The 19,582-nt window shown below is 41.2% G+C and overlaps 1 protein-coding gene across 1 annotated transcript in view; it reads left to right on the top strand.

Annotated features, from left to right (window-relative positions):
* Window positions 1-452: 452 nt before the first annotated feature.
* Window positions 453-19,582, top strand: part of derl2 (derlin 2) — a 29,297-nt gene continuing 10,167 nt past the window's right edge. The window contains exons 1-4 of the mRNA XM_028602472.1: window positions 453-650; window positions 9,418-9,483; window positions 13,707-13,780; window positions 14,024-14,117. Coding sequence (XP_028458273.1) covers window positions 558-650; window positions 9,418-9,483; window positions 13,707-13,780; window positions 14,024-14,117 — 327 coding nt within the window. The 5' untranslated portion in view covers window positions 453-557. The remainder of the gene's footprint in view (window positions 651-9,417; window positions 9,484-13,706; window positions 13,781-14,023; window positions 14,118-19,582) is intronic.

The raw sequence follows: 19,582 nt of genomic DNA, 5'->3' as shown, positions 1-19,582 counted from the left end.
TGATAGTTTCCATTTTGTCCTTTGTTTTATAGAGTCACAATTAATATCACAAGAAATGGAGTTGGACAGCTTACTTTCACTGTTTCTAAAAGTGTAGATACTTTGTGAGTTTGGGCCACAGTTCTGAGAGGGGGGGCCTCCAAGATTTTGTGCCCAGGGGCCTCTGCTTTCTAAATCCGTGCCTGCCACCTAGTAGTGGAAATGGGTCAATTGTTGCGCCTGAGGTCCTTGCGGACCCAAACCCTGAAAATGGCAACCCCCACCATGTACGGTTTAGGCTGTAGTCGGAGTTTTAGGCGGAGAAGAATAATTAATATGATGATGATGATAAATATGATGAATAATCCTTAGAAAAACAATAGGGTTCCACAGCCCTGCTGTGCGAACGGCGTAGCTCTTGCTACCGCCGGTTCTTGCAGACTCGGGCTTGGACCCCTAATAAAACCATAGAGATCAGACCACCACAACGAGACGCACGTGCTTGGCTTGAACGCAACACCCGTTGCCTTTTGGAATGACGTGTCAAGAAAGTGCCGGAAGCTTTCAGTCTGTCCAAAATGGCTTACCAGACACTACAACAGGAGTACTTACAGATTCCTGCTGTTACCAGGGCATATACAACCGCCTGCGTACTCACAACTGCTGCAGTGGTAAGACAAATTCACATGTTTACTGTGTTGGGTAGGGCATGGATTGGTGCCACTTAACATAACGTTAGCTAGCTAACGTAACTTCGTTACTTTGCTGCTAGCTCGATGGTTTAGCTGTAGCACTTGCGAGAATGATACGTGTCCGAATCTGGGTAGACCAGGATGTTAACTCAAGTCACAAAAAACTAAAAGCGTAGCTACCTATGACCGAAGCCTTAGCTTAATTTTAACCAGTGAACCAAAATTGTATCGTAAAGGCACGCTAAATTCCCTTTCCGTAGCGCGGCAGTTTACGGAAGGCTCACAAGCGGCAGCTGTCGTGTCTTTTGCAGTTAACGTCAATGCTGCTATATATAATATGCTGTTCTCTTTAGAGAGAACCCACACTAAACTCCCATCCTCTGGCTAAACCAGACTTGTGTATGTGTTCGTACTCTGTAAAATACAACACAATAGCTGTATCGTTAGAAACTAATTTAATTTCCTTACACGTTCTAATATTGCACGCATACATCAATCAATCTAGCTATGTGTTAGTGGTGAAATAATTACTCAGATACTAAACGTAGGCTAGTAATTACCACATTGTTAAAATACTTGTTTACAAGTAAAAGTCTTGCATTCCAAGTCTTTAAAGTAAAGGTTGGTATATTATTGTTATCAATTAAAAATAGGAAAATCATCAAAAGTAAAAGTACTTATTATGCAGACTCGTTAAATTTTGATTATGTTATATTGCTTTACTGAAGTTTATACTTGTACATTGGTGTGTGCAGCCTGTGTGTGGGGAGTGTGTGATAGAGCGAGGCAGAGAGAGACAGTTACCTTCGGAGCAAGTAGCAACTCTAGAATCATAGTGAGAGAAACAAAGTGTCTCCCCTGTGCTTTCTGGCTTCCTCTCTCTCTCCCTTTCGTCATTGCCTCAAGCTGCCTCATTTCGTCCTCATAGAGCTGCTCCTTCTCCTTTAATTCTTTCAGGGCCTCTGTGAACATCCACACGCCTTCGTTTAGGAGTGGATGCCGTGGGAACCCTGGCTTTCTGGGCTCACCACCGAGGGGGGTTCCACAACCGCAACGTCCTGGCATGATGGGGCAATGAGGACAGGCTGCGTTAACGACAGCCTTCCCACAATTGCCTCATCCATCAATGGATACCACTTCCAGGACGCAGCGGTTGCTTCACCCCCCTCTGTGCTGACCTCAGTTCTGGGGCACTTCAGATTAGGGCTGAACGATTTTGGAAAATAATGTAATTGTGATTTTTTGTTTTCACCAATATTGCGATTGCAATTTAAAATGCGATTATTTTTTAAGCTCATTATCTGCTGTATTATTTAACAAAGACATAAAAATGATTGTATCACTAACACAATATTAGATTATTAAACAAACTGTCCTTTACTGTTATTATATTGATTAAATTAGGTGATGTTTATATGAATGACATTTATTTATAAACTACTTTAATCATAGTGACTGATTTGTTGAACGTCCAGCCTTGTAATACAATGACATGTAATAATTACCATGACAACATAAAGCACTGACAAATAAGCCTGGTGTAAACATTAATATTAAAGTCAGTAAGAAATCACACTTACTAAAGTGCAGATTGCAGAAATAGTCCATGAGCGACTGGTAGCGAATCACTTTTTTTCAGCTCATGAAGTTACTAACCCCCTAAGATAAATTACGTTTTTGAAATCTGGTGTATATCTGGTTTAGGCTCATGGTAGGGATATTGTCAATATTTTATAATATGGTGCTTGGTATCATTGGAAAGGGGACCTTTTAGGCTTTCATTTAAGCCCAGAACTGAATCTGTCTGACAATCACAGAGGTCACATAACTTCTTTAAACCAGAAATAACACACATTTTCTCCCAATTTCCGCCTAAACTGTATGCTTTCTTTTATCCCTGGGGCATGACAGAACACCAGGGACACAAAACTCAACAACTTCAATACTCAAGGCACTCTGATGATTCAGAAAATTTACAATATACCCATACTATTTATATGTGAGAGCCTTAAATTAGACTTATGCAGCCAGCACAAGTCTTCAAAATAGAATGGAGCCAATAGAATGGACAAATAGAATACCCTATTAGTCCAGGGCCATATGGCCTCTTTATTCATGTACAGTTGTAATAAAAAGTAATTGTTTCAATAGTCTTGTCAACATAACACTTGTAAGTGGTTTAACAAAATGCTTCTATCATGTATTTTGATATTCAGCCACTTTCAATTAGAATGTCAGAAAGTAGCTCATGCACGTAATGTCGATGTATTTTGACACGGTTTTGTCAGTTTTGTGAAAAGATCGTTGGTTCAGTTGACTGGTTATAACAACACTACCAACTATGCCATCTTCAATCAACTTCCAATGAGTTCCAGGGGTATTAAATGCAAGTACAACATACTTTTTTTGTCTTGTGCTTGTGAATTGATGGGGAATAGACAGAGGGAGATTATACATATAGTAGGGGTGGGCGATATATATCGTCTACGATAATATTGTCGTCGTTGTGTTAACGATGTGCAAATTGACATTATCAAGTATTTAAATTACTTAGAAAATAACACTTCAAAACACGCATTGGAACGCTACACATTCACTAATGTTAACAAAGATGGCGGCGCGCGATTGTGCAGCGGCTGCTAGCTCTCCTGTCGGTGTATATTTATACAAGTACAGCCACACTGACCTAATCAATATAGGACTATGATACAACACAGCCGTTACAGGAGCCTTCCAGGCGGCTCATAACGTCCCGGAGGACCTAGCCAGACCGGCGATCCATGGATTGTTGTCAGCATCTAGTACACTGAGCTAGGCCTGTCGCAATAGTCAATAAATCGAAGTTATCGCATGATAAAAAAAAAATGAGCTCAATAATTTCCATTTGCATGCTTGTTTGTTTTCCTCGTCTCTCCCTCTCTCTCTACCAAAGAGACTGGAGGACCACGGTTCGGTTCCTTAACGAGGAGTGAACCCTCTTGTCAGTCGCATGGTCTTTGTGTGGGCGGGACTCCAGGCGGAGAGAGCGAGAGAGTTGGAGCAGGGTTTCCTGCAGCACTTTGCAGTTAAGGCGCCGTCAAAAAAAAAAAAAAAAAATATGAGCGATATCCACCGTGTTACTCGGCGTCCCGTTTTCTTCCTTTCATTCCAAACCACACAGATGACAACCTGCAGGTGGAGACTGTGGAGACGGGCTCGGACATACACGCCGCTGGACTCGTCAGTCTTGCAAGCGGTTTCAGGAAAGTGGCTGCATGTGTCCGACAATGCACAGAACATTAACGGTACAAGCCTACAGCTGTCCGCGGACACGGAGTGTGGAAAGTATGTCAGAGTTGGTGTGTGTGTGTGTGTGTGTGTGTGTGTGTGTGTGGGTGTGGGTGTGGGTGTGTGTGTGTCGGCCCGCCCCCACGAAGCTCCGACCTGAAGAGGAGCAGAAGCCGCACCTTCGCCAAAATGAAGACTGAAAAACAGAACTATTTTGGTATTTACTCGCCACGTCGCAGATAGCCATACATATAGATTTTATTTATTAATTATATATTATTTAAATGTAATATTTAGTGTTAAATAATTGTAAAATGTAGTACAGAGTCTCTAGTCTGAGAACGTGTCACAAACGGCAATTCCACAACTGTACATCAGCGTGAAAGACGACATACCAAAGGAGATCAAAGACATATTGTGGATATTTAAAATGTCTTCCAGTTCCAGTGTTAAATATTCTTTAGAAAATAAAAGTATATTGATCTTTGAAAAGGTGTACCTGTAGTATTATTATTATTATTATTATGACATTATCATTATATTAGATGCAAATGGTCTCTCGATGACAATATTATGGTTTATCGCAATAATTTCTGGGACAATTTATCGTCCAGCAAAATTTGTTATCGTGACAGGCCTACACTGAACTAGCTACCGGTAGCCTGGTTGACACCAGACCCTTCTCAGTTGTAACTGAGAGTGGGTCTGGGAAAGGTTCATTGACAATTCATTTCCAAAGGGGGCCATTGGATAGTCCTTAAACCAATCAGACCAACGATCTGGTGACGCTTTTCACATCCAATATCCAACTAAAAAAAATGTTTTTTGGGTTTTTGGTGTTGTCCCTCCACGCCCTACTTTCTCCTTACAGCAGGTGTTGCATATTGCAAACTTATCTTCTGCACACACGCTGAAGAATTTCCAAACAGCTGACATGTTGCAGGTTAATTCACGAGGTTCCCTACATGTGGGAGAATAGAGCCGACGCACGCTTCACACCGCGAGCGGTTACGCGCCACACACGGCGGAGAAGTTGAGAGAAAGGAAAAAGAGACTGTGTCTCTGTCCGTGTGTGCGTGCGTCCTTGAGAACTGTAACTCGTATAACTTCTGTCGTCAGTTAATCGTAGCGTTGACCTGCATGAAATCGGCATTGTCAGACTGACCAGCCGCTTGCCGGTCATGGCCGAGCACGTGAAGCACAGCTTCGGTAGCCGTCATGTTGAATGTAATCAAAAAGCTGCTTGCCGTCGCTACGCTATCGTTGTTGCGTAAAGCCCGCCTCAATGGTTGTGATTGGTGTAAAGCCCGCCTCAACGATTGTGATTGGTGCCTCAATTTTGAGGACATTGGAAATGGGTTTGAATGGGCTCTTCGCCAGACTGACTTGCAGAGCAAATCTCAAAGTTGCCGGAAGTTCGTCAGGGTTTAGCCAGGCTAAGCTACCGGCAGGATCGAGACAAGAACTCCGGCAAGACCAGAGGTGGAGGACTGTATTTTTGTACAGAATGATGGAGTACCGACCGCAGGATCGTTGCCCAGCACTGCTCACCTGACCTGGGAGCCCTGTTGGTAATATACAGGCCATTTTATTTACCACGAAAACAGCACACTTGATCAACTTCAGTTTGGAAAAGCTCCTCTCTGCTTGAGCCACAGTGACTGACTGGGACCAAAACTCAGCCCTGGCATTTTGGCCCAGACCGGCCCACCACGATCGATAGATAGATAGATAGATAGATAGATAGATAGATTTTTATTGATCCCAAAAAAATGGGAAATACTAGTGTTGCAGCAGCACAATATCAGACACGCTGCACACACACAATATAAATGAAATAATAGGACAGAATATAAGAACAAATAATTTAAAATATATACACGTTGGGAATAAACTGTACAACTGTTTAACTAGTATTGATAAAGCTGTACCTGTCCTTGCGCTCCCCTGAATATGTATACCAACCTAAAACTACTAATGCCATGTAATGAGTAATTAAGAATCAGTGAGAGTTGACATATTAAATACTTCAACAAAGTGCCATTTATTAATACACAAAAACTGTATACTCCTAATAAATCATAAAACAAGATATATATATATATATATATATATATATATATATATATATATATATATATATATATATATATATATATATCATTTCGAGAGGCCCTATGCTATAATTTCAAGAGGTCCATCATGAGTTTTTGTCTGTCAATGCAGATAGAAAAGCATCAATTCTCGTTAAGAACGTTTGCATGATGTGCAACTTTTATATAGGTTACTAATGCAATTATACAGTAAAGCATTCCCACTTTTTTATTGTTGTAGTGTTCTCATCAACAGTTTGTGCACCACTCAGTTTTATCAAGGGCCAAAGTGTTTTAAGAGGAGTTGTGCTTACCGCAGGTTGTACCCTCACTCCCTCATCTCTGTCCCTCTCCTCCTAAAGTCTCGTCCTCACTGTGCATATCACTGTAGCCGACACCAGCACCACTATCATTGGCCACGGGAGCTGATGAAGGTCCTGCTACTGCCGAAAACATGTCTTTTCGCTTTTTTCTTTTATTTGGGCCTCTTGGGTAACTTTGTTTAATTTTGGCGTTTAGACCATATGACATAAAAGAGAGTTTTAGGCTCGTCTTGCTCCGTCTCTGTGTAGCCATTTCTCCTGTCACCGTGTGTTTATCTTTCGCGCTGCGGCGCACTGTTACGGACTAGTCCATTTCATTTTGAAAGTGGGGGGTGTTGACCTCTCTCGGCAAGCAGGGCGCCTGCAACTGCAAGGGGACGCTGATCTGCCAATTCCCCACACAGTGAAAGGATAGAGAACAGAAATACGCTTCGCGGCGCAGGGGATTTATTTACTTTTTTTAAGCTTCGTGCCGCCCCCCATGTGACATGCCGCCCCGGGCAGCTGCCCGGTTCGCCCGTGCCAAAAACCGCCACTGTACATAGCCCCCGATGCCAACATTGGCACAAGTTTGGCTCACTGCTAACCATAGTGTACAAACTGCAGCGCGATCACCTGGAGGGGATACATATTGTAGCAGAGGACTTTAACAAGGCATCCTTAAAGTCTGTACCCACCCAGCTTTCTCCCATCCAACTACTCCTGATCCCAGCATGCATCAGATCACATCCAACTACTCCTGATCTATGCTGGGATCAGGAGTAGTTGGATGTGATCTGATGCATGCTGGGATCAGGAGTAGTTGGATGTGATCTGATGTATGCAGGGATCAGGAGTAGTTAGATGTGATCTGACTGATGCATGCTGGGATCAGGAGTAGTTGGGTGTGATCTGGTGTATGCTGGGATCAGGAGTAGTTAGATGTGATCTGATGTATGCAGGGATCAGGAGTAGTTGGGTGTGATCTGGTGTATGCTGGGATCAGGAGCAGTTGGATGTGATCAGACTGGCCCAGGTGAGGGAAAGGAGCAGTTCTGTATGCTTTCTTGATGTTAGAGTATACATGGTCTAGTGTGTTCTTCCCTCTAGTAGCACAATCTACATGCTGGAAAAAGCTTGGATGTACAGACAGGATGCCTTGTTAAAGTCCCCTGCTACAATATGTATCACCTCCAGGTGATCGCGCTGCAGATTGTACACTATGGTTAGCAGTGAGCCAAACTTGTGCTAACGTTGGCATCGGGGGCTGTGTAGACGGCGGTGTGCTGTTTTCGTGGTAAATACAATGGCCTGTATATTACCAACAGGGCTTCCAGGTCAGGTGAGCAGTGCTGGGCAACAATCCTGCGGTCGGTACTCCATCATTTTGCACAAAAAATGCAGTCCTCCTCCTCTGGTCTTGCCGGAGTTCTTGTCTTGATCCTGCCGGTAGCTAGCTCAGCGTGCTAGATGCCGACAACAATCCATGGAGCGTCCGGTCTGGCTAGATCCTCCGGGACGTTATGAGCCGCCTGGAAGGCTCCTGTAACGGCTGTGTTGTATCATAGTCCTATATTGATTAGGTCAGTGTGGCTGTACTTGTATAAATAGACACCGACAGGAGAGCTAACAGCCGCTGCACAATCGCACGCCGCCATCTTTGTTGACATTAGTGAATGTGTAGCGTTCCAATGCGTGTTTTGAAGTGTTATTTTCTAAGTAATTTAAATACCTGACAATGTCAATTTGCACATCGTTAACACAACAACAACAACAATATTATCGTAGACGATATATATCGCCCTCCCCTACTATAGGTATAATCTCCCTCTGTCTATTCCCCATCAATTCACAAGCACATGAGAAAAAGTATGTTGTACTTGCATTTAATACCCCTGGAACTCATTGGAAGTTGACTGAAGATGGTATAGTTGGTAGTGTTGTTATAACTAGTCAACTGAACCAACGATCTTTTCACAAAACTGACAAAACCGTGTCAAAATACATCGACATTACGTGCATGAGCTACTTTCTGACATTCTAATTGAAAGTGGCTGAATATCAAAATACATGATAGAAGCATTTTGTTAAACCACTTACAAGTGTTATGTTGACAAGACTATTGAAACAATTACTTTTTATTACAACTGTACATGAATAAAGAGGCCATATGGCCCTGGACTAATAGGGTATTCTATTTGTCCATTCTATTGGCTCCATTCTATTTTGAAGACTTGTGCTGGCTGCATAAGTCTAATTTAAGGCTCTCACATATAAATAGTATGGGTATATTGTACATTTTCTGAATCATCAGAGTGCCTTGAGTATTGAAGTTGTTGAGTTTTGTGTCCCTGGTGTTCTGTCATGCCCCAGGGATAAAATAAAGCATACAGTTTAGGCGGAAATTGGGAGAAAATGTGTGTTATTTCTCGTTTAAAGAAGTCATGTGACCTCTGTGATTGTCAGACAGATTCAGTTCTGGGCTTAAATGAAAGCCTAAAAGGTCCCCTTTCCAACGATACCAAGCACCATATTATAGAATATTGACAATATCCCTACCATGAGCCTAAACCAGATATACACCAGATTTCAAAAACGTAATTTATCTTAGGGGGTTAGTAACTTCATGAGCTGAAAAAAAGTGATTTGCTACCACGCCTGCACTGCTATCGTGATTTTTCTAGTACTAGGGGTGTATACCTTGCCAAAAATCACTATGAGCCTTTGTCCCCCCAGATGATACCGATGGCCCAAATTTGGGGCCCTGGCTCATGGACTAAAAAGCACTTTTTAAACACTGTCTGTGAACTTCACTGGACAGTCTTTAAATATGGCACTGCCATACAACGAGTATGGCAGTGTGAACACACTATGTACTCAAAAGGGCTTACCCTAGCTATTTCTGTACTTCTGTACTTATACAGAAGTGCGTGATTTGAGACACACCAAGGGAAAGATCCCTGACCGCCCCAACTTTCTACCGGATCCACAATTTTCCCCCGCTGCTGATTGAAATCTTAGAGGAAAGACTGTTTTTCATTATTCTTATCATCGTTAACATGTTTGTTTTATCTTTTCTCACAGCAACTAGAGATCATCACACCATTTCAGCTATACTTCAATCCGGATTTGATTCTAAAGAATTACCAGGTGAGTAATCTAACCCACTGCTCATCTTCATCCTCAGGAGGATTCAGGGCACATGTAACTGTACTGGGCACTGTAACATTTCATACACTTTACAGCCTTAATAACCTCAGCTACTTACCGTCTAAGTTAACCAGAAAGTAGTGTTAAAGTTCCGCTGAAAGTAGATTGCATTGATTTGTCTGCTACAGGTACATCTGCTATATAGTATGTTTTCTGGAAATCACTTGTACCATTTTCTCATTTTTAGAACAAAAAACAGAAACCAAAAGGGAGAAATGTATCGGTTTCATGATGGTGCGCATAGTATTGCATTAAATGACAGCTTGCTACACAACACAAGAGCAAGTGGACCCAACAACAACCACATAAGCTTTCCTGCTAAATTCTCCTTCTTATCCAAGAAAAAAAAAAAAAAAATGTTACTCCTGGCTGCTTGTCAGTCAAACACACATACCCTTCTACAACGTCATCGATTACTTAAATGCGTTGACTCGTCACTAAATAAATAAAACTTGCGTGCAAATTAATTATTGTAATGTGGAACTAATGAAATGCGGAACTACTGTTATGCCGTGTTCTAATTACCTCGGAACTCGGTTTTAACATGGTCAAAGTCGGAAACACACACCCTGACGTCGGATTTACGAGCTCGGAACTCGGACAACCTCGCAGCAACATGGCTGCCCCCTGTATCAACAGTTGTGAAAGCTGCAGTAACATAAAGTTATAAGCATTTCTGTCTCACTCCTCCTTTTCACCAGATGTGTAATGGCTGCGGACCAGCTCCGCTGCGTGTCGGCTGCGTGCTCCGCCGTCTGTCAATACCCACCAGGTCCGGATTTGTTGCGGCACGGCTGCGGCCATGACTGACAGCTGTAGTCACGAGGACCCACAAGTTCACGCAAATTCACGTAGAATAGAACCACAAAACCCTCAACAGTTAGTTTCCATCCAGAGGAGTAGAGGGGAAACAGCTCTGTGCTGTGTTTTCAAGATGTAGTGCAGGGAAATATGATCCGCAGTGAGCACAGTGTATTTTATTTTGAAAATTAACCGGATGTTTTATTTTGCTTCTGTGCTCGACTTCCTGTCCCGCAATCTGCCGTGTGCTGAATTGCTGCGGAGCTCTCAACGTCAGGCAAAAATAGAAGCTCTGCTTATCTTCTCCGGAGCTGGGACGCAGTCGGAACGCAGCCGTTCCGCATCTGGTGGAAATCCACGGTTATTTGTGTCACTAAATCAGTCATTCACACAGGCATGTCCAACTTCCATCTGTGGACATGTTGTTGCGCTGTTTGCATGCACAAAAAATGGTGTAATGCGTTGTTATCAACTGGTAGTGCTAACAATAGCTAACCGGGCTAGAGCTAATGAAAACAATGAAATTCCGACTTTTACATAGAACGCGTTCAACTGGGGTATGACGTCATTCCCAGTTCCGAGGTAAATAGAAAGCAGCATTAGATACGCAAGTTCTAGGGACACCTAATCTGTAGCCACGCCTTAGCTCTGAAGCTAGCCGAACTCCGCCTACATGCAAGTTTTTGTCCGGTTGAAGGTCCAGTGAGTGAGTCAGAGATGGCAGCACGAAAGGACGAGTATGGCGAGCGGTGGCGACCCACAAGAGTTAGAGGACCTGCCGGCCTCTTTAAGGTTGCAAGTTTGGGAAAACTTCGAGACTGTATGGCTGCAGCCTGGAGCGTCCCGTGTCATGCCATCTCGTCTCATGCCATCCCACCTGGTGCCGTCCCCGCCTCGAAAACTTCGGTCTTCGGGTCAATTACAGTAGTAGGCTACAGGCGAGAGAGTGGTGGATAAGCCGAGGACTGTGTGTTGCCGTTGTTCAGCAGTTGTTGGGTATGTGAGTGAAAATACATCTAACATGCTAACGCATATCCAACACCATCACCCAGATGTGCCAATCACTGGAACGAGACAAAAAAAACTGTCCAACTTCTCCTCCCCTACAGTGCTTAACCAGCCTTTAGATACAAATAATTAAAGTTAAATTAAAGGGAGAAGAGCTTGGATGTTAAACAAGAGTTTATTCATTATTTTACATACTGTTAAAAATACAGGCTACTCTTTTTGCACTTGCTCTGTTTACTTTAAGTTTTTATTTTTGTATTCCTCCTGAAAGTGACTTTATTTTGTGGTTGGATTGATAGCCTACATCTGGCTTCAGGTTGCACTAAAAATTTATTTTACGGTACAGTGTTAAACAATTTTAATAAATAGAGATTTTAACCTTATTGAAATTTGTTTTGTGTAAATTGTTAATAATGGAGCAATGGTTAGATTAATCGACTAATAAAAAAAATAATTGCTAGATTAATCGTTAAATATGGTTTGGGACAGCCCTAGCTGGAATTATTTTTGACTACAAAAAGGATTACTTAATGTGATTTCAGTTGGAGTTTAATCTAAATCAGTGTTAGAGGATGTTACATTTAGATAGTGTAAATTAATTTTTGACGAAATAAGAACAGGCATCCATCATCCTAGATTTTTAGTGGTTTATCACATAATGTAATGTAAAAAGAAGCTTTGACATATTTTTAAACTTTGTGTAAAAGATCCACCTTGTGCCCAATATGCACCAAATTTTGTAAAAAGCCTAACTCTACAGTCACATTAGCTACAAGAGACAGGGACAAAGCGACAGGCTGCCATTCATTTTCAATGGGAGTGGCCGTTTGGCAGCGACGAGCTTGCCGCTGCCACGAGCAAAGCGGTGCTGAAATAGACAAGAAGTCTATTTTATGCAAATGCTGAGCGATGTGACAAAGCAACTGCCAATCGGAGTGAGGCAGCATGAGGGCAGAGTGACGTATGTACGTTGGTTGCTCGAGTTGAAGAAAATCATTCAAGATGGCGGAAACGTTTCAGAACATCATATTTAGGTATCTGATATGTTTGGCATTTTATCTCATATTTTGTTACTTCTATCGAGAAATAACTAGGCCTGTCACGATAACAAATTTAGCTGGATGATAAATTGTCCCAGAAATAATTGCGATAAACAATATTGTCGTTGAGAAACCATTTTCATCTAATATAATGATAATGCCATAATAATGCAGGTAAACCTTTTCAAAGCTTTATTTCTAAAGAATATTTAACACTGGAACTGGAAGACATTTAAAATATCCACAATAAATGAACAAAACAACCAAAAACAATAAATAAAATGGACTCTCAGTCTCTGTTAACAAAAAATGCACTGGAATAAAATCCAAACAATCAAAACGTTACCTGAAAACAGCGTGTCGTTTTTTAGCATCTCGCATCACACTTCAGTCACTATGACACTACTACGGTCAGAAAAATTGTGCCAAAATATGAACAATAATGTCGCTGTCAACAGGCTTATCTGCTAATGTTAGCTACCGACCGTTAGCTTGAAACCATCCAGCAAATAGACGGTACCGTAGTCCGTAGGGTGCCGTTACCTGAAACTCGTGATTCAACTTCACCGCTCATTTTACACACAATTTAACAACAAAACACTGACTGGACATTTCTAAGTTTTTCATGTTGGTTTTGGGCGGTATGAACCCCCACTAACCTGGAAAACGGTTTAAACAGTAACGTTAATACAGCGTATCGGAGGAATACAGCGTCTCCTGCAGCGGGAGTCAAAGGCAGAGGGACCGCAGCGTCCTGGTCTCATCTGGGGTCTGATAAACCGTAAATTCATCAAATCCAGTGTCAACAATGCTATTTTCCAATAACCTATAGCTGTCATATTTCACGGGACCCACGTGAGTGCGGATTTCATGTCGCGGCTTTCATCGCGGTTTGTCACTTTGCCTAAGATTTTATTAAGTGTTCTCATCCTGCTGTTTATTTGGTTGCCATGACTTTGTGAGTGAAGACGTCCTGTCACTGTTCCAGTTGCTCACCCTAAAGGGGAGAGAGAGCAGATGACAGTTCGCTTGAGTTCAGTAGAGCAGACTGCTCTGCAGAGTCGTGTAATTATGACTTTTCATAAACAGCTGAAGGAGCGGCTGTGTGCCCTACGTGTACATAGCGGAAACCCTGTTGTGCGCCTGCCTTATTTCTGATACCATGGCGGCAGAGGATAACAAACAATGTGACTGTAACACCGGCCCAAGTTTTGTGTGAATTGGACAGAACTAGTACTGTATGTGGAGATTCACGCTAAGCTGCCAGTAGTGCCTCGCCGGATAATGATTTGTTTGGTTCTTATCTTTTTATAGGTATGGCGACTAATAACCAACTTCCTGTTTTTTGGTCCAGTTGGCTTCAATTTCCTGTTCAATATGATTTTTCTGTATCCTTCTCAGTTCCATGTTTCACTTCATTTAGCATGTGAAGTGTGTTTGCATACTTTCTGTTTCACAGGGAAAGGCTGTATGTGGTTTCGGAGATGATGAAACTTCACTTCACTGTAAGATGCACAATTATCTAAACCAGTGACACAAACAAAATAATAGACTTTAGGTGGTGATGATGAAATCTGTTTAACGATTTTGGCAGTGTTTCTGTGTAGATTTCCTTAACCATTCGATTTCAGGTACAGATACTGTCGTATGCTAGAGGAGGGCTCTTTCAGGGGACGCACAGCTGACTTTGTCTTCATGTTCCTCTTTGGTGGACTTCTGATGACTGTATCCTTCCCATTTATGTGTCATTAAAAAATAAGTTTTATGTACGGATAATGAGGTATTTACAATTCAATGACCAGAAACTCATTTATTACTTATTTTGACCTCAACATTGAAAGCTCTCTGGTACAGTTAATGGTGCCCTTTAATCTCCATATATAGTGTGTTTGTGTGTGATGTTATTATGGGTTAGTAAGAATTTCACTCACTGCATCTTTTAATTACTAATTCATTACGGGCTACCAAGGTGGTAGCTACTTAGTATTGGCCCATAAACAATACAATGCACTTGTACTGTGTACATGGAGTAGAGTTTTATGAAACTACAGATTTCCTAACCACTAGCTTGTGGGATACTTTGCACCTGAATCTTTGCTGCTAAATTACAAACTCCAATTCCAATGAAGTTGGGACGTTGTTTAAAACGTAAATAAAAACAATGCAATGATTTGTAAATCCTTTTCAACCTATATTAAATTGAATACACTACAAAGACAAGATATTTAATGTTCAAACTGAAACTGTTTTTTTATTTTGTTCAAATATTCAGTCATTTTGAATTTGATGCCTGCAACACGTTCCAAAAAAGCTGGGTCAGGGGCATGTTTACCACTGTGTTAAATCACCTTTCCTCTTAATAACACTCAATAAGCGTTTGGGAACTGAAGACACTTATTGTTAAAGCTTTTTTGGTGGAATTCTTCCACATTCTTGCTTGAGGTACGACTTCAGTTGCCCAACAGTCCGGGGTCTCCGTTGTCGTATTTTGCGCTTTATAATGTGCCGCATATTTTCAATGGGAGACAGATCTGGACTGCAGGCAGGCCAGTCTAGTACCCACACTCTTTTAGTATGAAGCCACATTGTTGTAACACATGCAGAATGTGGCTTAGCATTGCTTTGCTGAAATTAGCAGGGACTTGAAAAAGACATTGCTTGGATGGCAGCATGTGTTGCTCCAAAACTTGTATGTACCTTTCAGAATTAATGGTGCCTTCACAGATGTGCAAGTTACCCATGCCATGGGCACTAACATACCCCCATACCATCACAGATGCTGGCTTTTGGATTTTGCGCTGATAACAATCTGGACGGTCCTTTTCCTCTTTGGCCCGGAGGACATGAGGTCCATGATTCCCAATTTAAAATGTTGACTTGTTAGACCACAGTACACTTTTCCACTTTGTGTCAGTCCATCTCAGAAGAGCTCGGGCCCAGAGAAGCCGGTGGTGTTTCTGGGTATTGTTAATATATGGCTTTCGCTTTGCATGTCAGAGTTTTAACTTGCACTTGTAGATGTAGCAACGAACTGCGTTAACGGACAATGTTTTTCCGAAGTGTTCCTGAGCCCACGTGGTAATATATCCTTTACATAATGATGTCGGTTTGTAATGCTGGGCCGCCTGAGGGATCGAAGGTCACGGGCATTCAATGTTGGTTTTCAGCCTTGCCGCTTACATGCAGAGATTTCTCCAGATTCTCTGGATCTTTTGATATTATGGACTTTAGATGGTGAAATCCCTAAATTCCTTGCAATTGTACGTTGATAGAAAAGAAACGTTCTGAAACTCATGGACTATTTGCTCACGCAGTTGTTCACAAAGCGGTGAACCTCGCCCCATCCTTGCTTGTGACCGACTGAGCCTTTTGGGATGCTCCTTTTCCAATTAAAGCTTTTCCACCTTTAATTTTTGACAGGACAGCTAGAGGGGGAAGACATGCAGGAAATCGTCACAGGTCGGATTCGAACCCTGGACCTCTGCGTCGAGGCATAAACCTCTCAGTATATTCACGCCTGCTTTACCCACTGAGCCAAACACGGCCACACAAACAAATGGGTGTTTTTTGTGTTTGTTGCCCCTGTCCCAGCTTTTTTGGAATGTGTTGCAGACATCAAATTCAAAATTAGTGAATATTCGCAAAAAAAAACAATGTTTATCAGTGAACATTAACATTAAATATATTGTCTTTGTAGTGTATTAAATTGCATATTGGTTGAAAAGGATTGGTAAATCATTATATTGTTTTTATTTACGTTTTAAACAACGTCCCGACTTCATTGGAATTGGGGTTTGTAATGCTGAGTGGAGCAAAAAGTGGCATGCCCATCTTGTTTTAGTGGCATATGCTTTATACATACATTTTGAGAATTTAGGATGACAAGGATTTAATTATGGTAGGTTTTAAAATGTTGAGGTGATGCTTGGTTGCATGAGAAATATTTTTCCCATATTGTTTTGATTGGTTCTCCACAGGCCACCAGGGGCCTGTTTCACGAAAGCAGAATATATAAATCCAGGATAACTGATAAAGCGAGGCTTGACTTAGTTTAATCTGTGCATTCTGGTTTGGTGCGTTTCACGAAGGCCAAGCCAGGCTGAGGAGGAGCGACTAGGTTGAGCCAGGCTGAAGTAATTAAGATAGATGCGCGTCCACGGCTTTCCTCAAAAGACCGCAAGGTCGATCACAGATTTACTGATGCCAAAATGGAGAATACGCATTGTACATACTTTATACAGAGTGAGCAGCAGCTTCTTGTGGAAGTAGGATGACGTGAAATACATTATTTGTATAAAAAGAAAAGAAACACGGCCGCTGTAATGAAACAGCGAGAGAAAGTGTAGCAGACGATCACGGACCAACTGAATGCGTAATTGTAGCCTAAATAACTGATCACGGCAGTGAATCGAAGCCGTCATAATCATTCCATTCAAGGATTAGACTACTAATCATTTGCACAAATTAACAGTTGTACTCTTTGCCTTAAAAGTAAGCATAAGATAAGATTACTCAGGAAATTTACCATGAAGATCAATTTTTTACAACGCTAGAATATGATGCGTAAATATGTCTTTCACTCTATTCCTCTCCCTCTCTCTCATGGGCTAAAATATAAATGTACTAAGTCATATTAACTTCCACTGCTCGCTTTTAATGCAAAGTGCACAGCTGTTCGTTTTTGCAAATGACAGTGACTCATTGAATGGTTTCAGTTAAGAGCAGTAGTTCTTAAATGTATATTTTTAGATATATCATTCAGTCTGTCTGCTATTATCTGCCACACTTTTTTTTTTTTTTTTATAGAAGACGAGTTTCCTTCTCTACATATTATGTGCCTTGCTCCCTCATATATATGGACATAGAAAATAAAGACACTGAAGAAATTGGACTCTAATAGAAACTATAAAGATAATAAAGTGATAAATTCCATGCACACTGTAAACATGAATGGAACGGAGTATATTCATCGGTTATATCCCCCCAGCAAAATATAAGGTCAAAAACCATTGGGGTGTCCTCTCCCTGTTACATGAATGTACAGTAGCATACATCACTATATAGTTACTTGTACAGTGAACTAAGACTATCATTTGGGAGGATTGTACAATTAGGATATGTTCTTAAAATTGTACAATCCTCCCAAATTATAGTCCCAGTTTACTGGACAACACAAATTGTGTGCTAAGAATGCCAAATACAATGCACATGGAAGCGGAACAAACATGATCCTTATTGTCAAAGAATTAAAAAAAACAATTAATCAACTAAAACAATTCAAGGTGCATTGTTCAACTATAGAAACACACATGTACAGCATTGTATGTATTGTAACACTTAGTAACACTTCATTTAAAACACATTTGAATTTTTTTTTATTTCATACAGCAATATAACAGTAGCAATGAAAAAAATAATGGTCACAACTTTAAATAATTAAATGAACAGCAATATGCACCTGTTGTATTTTAATCCAGGCTGATAACAATAGGGTAAAACCACTGCTGGGTGATCAGAAAAGGCTCCAGGATTAAATAAATCCTGGCTGTTAGCCTGGTCGGGAGCAGGCTAGCTGCACAGAATAAATCTCCATGGTGATTTATGTGCCTCCGCTTTCGTGAAACCGAGTCAAGACTAAATTCATCCAGGAATCCCTGATCTTGGTTTTGTGAAACAGGCCCCTGCTCTAATGAAGGTAACAGGATTAAATAAGTACACAAAACAGTACAGATAATGCTAAGCTGTGGAGAGTTGGCCAGGGTTTTTTAAGAGAAGATACAAAGCAAGTGGAAAAAAAGTAATTTCTGATAGTTGCTAGAATCTGTATAATAATGTTCAGAGTTTTTATTTTGGTTACTTAAATAAAAAAATTCATATGATTGTTATATAACGTTCCAAAAATATCCAGAAAAAAATATTTCTATTAATATTGTCAAGTTGATGTAAAACAAAGCTCAGCCCTAATGTGCATTTGTTTGATCTGGAGAGGGTATTACATTTTCTGTCAGGATCTTAAAAAGGTCTTAAAAAGCATTCCATTTAATTTAAAATTGTGCAGCAATCCCGTCTCCATAGTATGCTGCCAGTAATTATATTCTGCTGCTGTGTGCAACATTCTTTTCACAGTCCTATACTGGTGGTGTGCCAGATGCCCATTGTTAGTGGTAGTCCCTGTTAACTAGCGATATGCAATCATTTCAAAAGTCCCACAGACAAAGCTTCAAAATATATTTGAGTACTTCCCACCAAAGCTTCAAGGCATCAGAAGTGATATTCGGGACAGCTCTACCCACCAGCACATGACAATTCTTACTGTCATTATGGCGCTATTGCTGTGGACCACATGAAGTCGGCATGCCACTTATTCCCTAACCACCATATAATATTAATAACTACCATATATTGTATATTATATATTATATATAACTGCAGAAGGTTGTAAGCCAAACAATTGAACTCATTCAATAACAACTTCATGGTCAGTTATGCTTCACTGAAATCCAACTACAGTGGTGTGAAAAAGTGTTTGCCCCCTTCCTCATTTCCTGTTCCTTTGCATGTTTGTCACACTTAAGTGTTTCGGAACATCAAACCAATTTAAACAATAGTCAAGGACAACACAAGTAAACACAAAATGCAATTTGTAAATGAAGGTGTTTATCATTAAAGGAGAAAAAAAATCCAAACCATCATGGCCCTGTGTGAAAAAGTGATTGCCCCCTAAACCTAATAACTGGTTGGGCCACCCTTAGCAGCAACAACTGCAACCAAGCGTTTGCGATAACGTGCAATGAGGCTTTTACAGCGTCCTGGAGGAATTTTGGCCCACTCATCTTTGCAGAATTGTCCTAATTCAGTTACATTAGAGGGTTTTCGAGCATGAACGGCCTTTTTAAGGTCATACCACAACATCTCAATAGGATTCAGGTCAGGACTTTGGCTAGGCCACTCCAAAGTCTTCATTTTGTTTTTCTTCAGCCATTCGGTGGTGGACTTGCTGGTGTGTTTAGGATCATTGTCCTGCTGCAGAACCCAAGTTCGTTTCAGCTTGAGTACACGAACAGATGGTCGGACATTCTCCTTCAGGATCTCTTGGTAGACAGCAGAATTCATAGTTCCTTTTATCACGGCAAGTCTTCCAGGTCCTGAAGCAGCAAAACAGCCCCAGACCATCACACTGCCACCACCAT

Source organism: Perca flavescens, chromosome 16 (assembly GCF_004354835.1).
Source record: "Perca flavescens isolate YP-PL-M2 chromosome 16, PFLA_1.0, whole genome shotgun sequence".
NCBI classification, from domain to species: Eukaryota; Metazoa; Chordata; class Actinopteri; order Perciformes; family Percidae; genus Perca; species Perca flavescens.
This window is presented reverse-complemented; position numbering and strand designations above follow the sequence as displayed.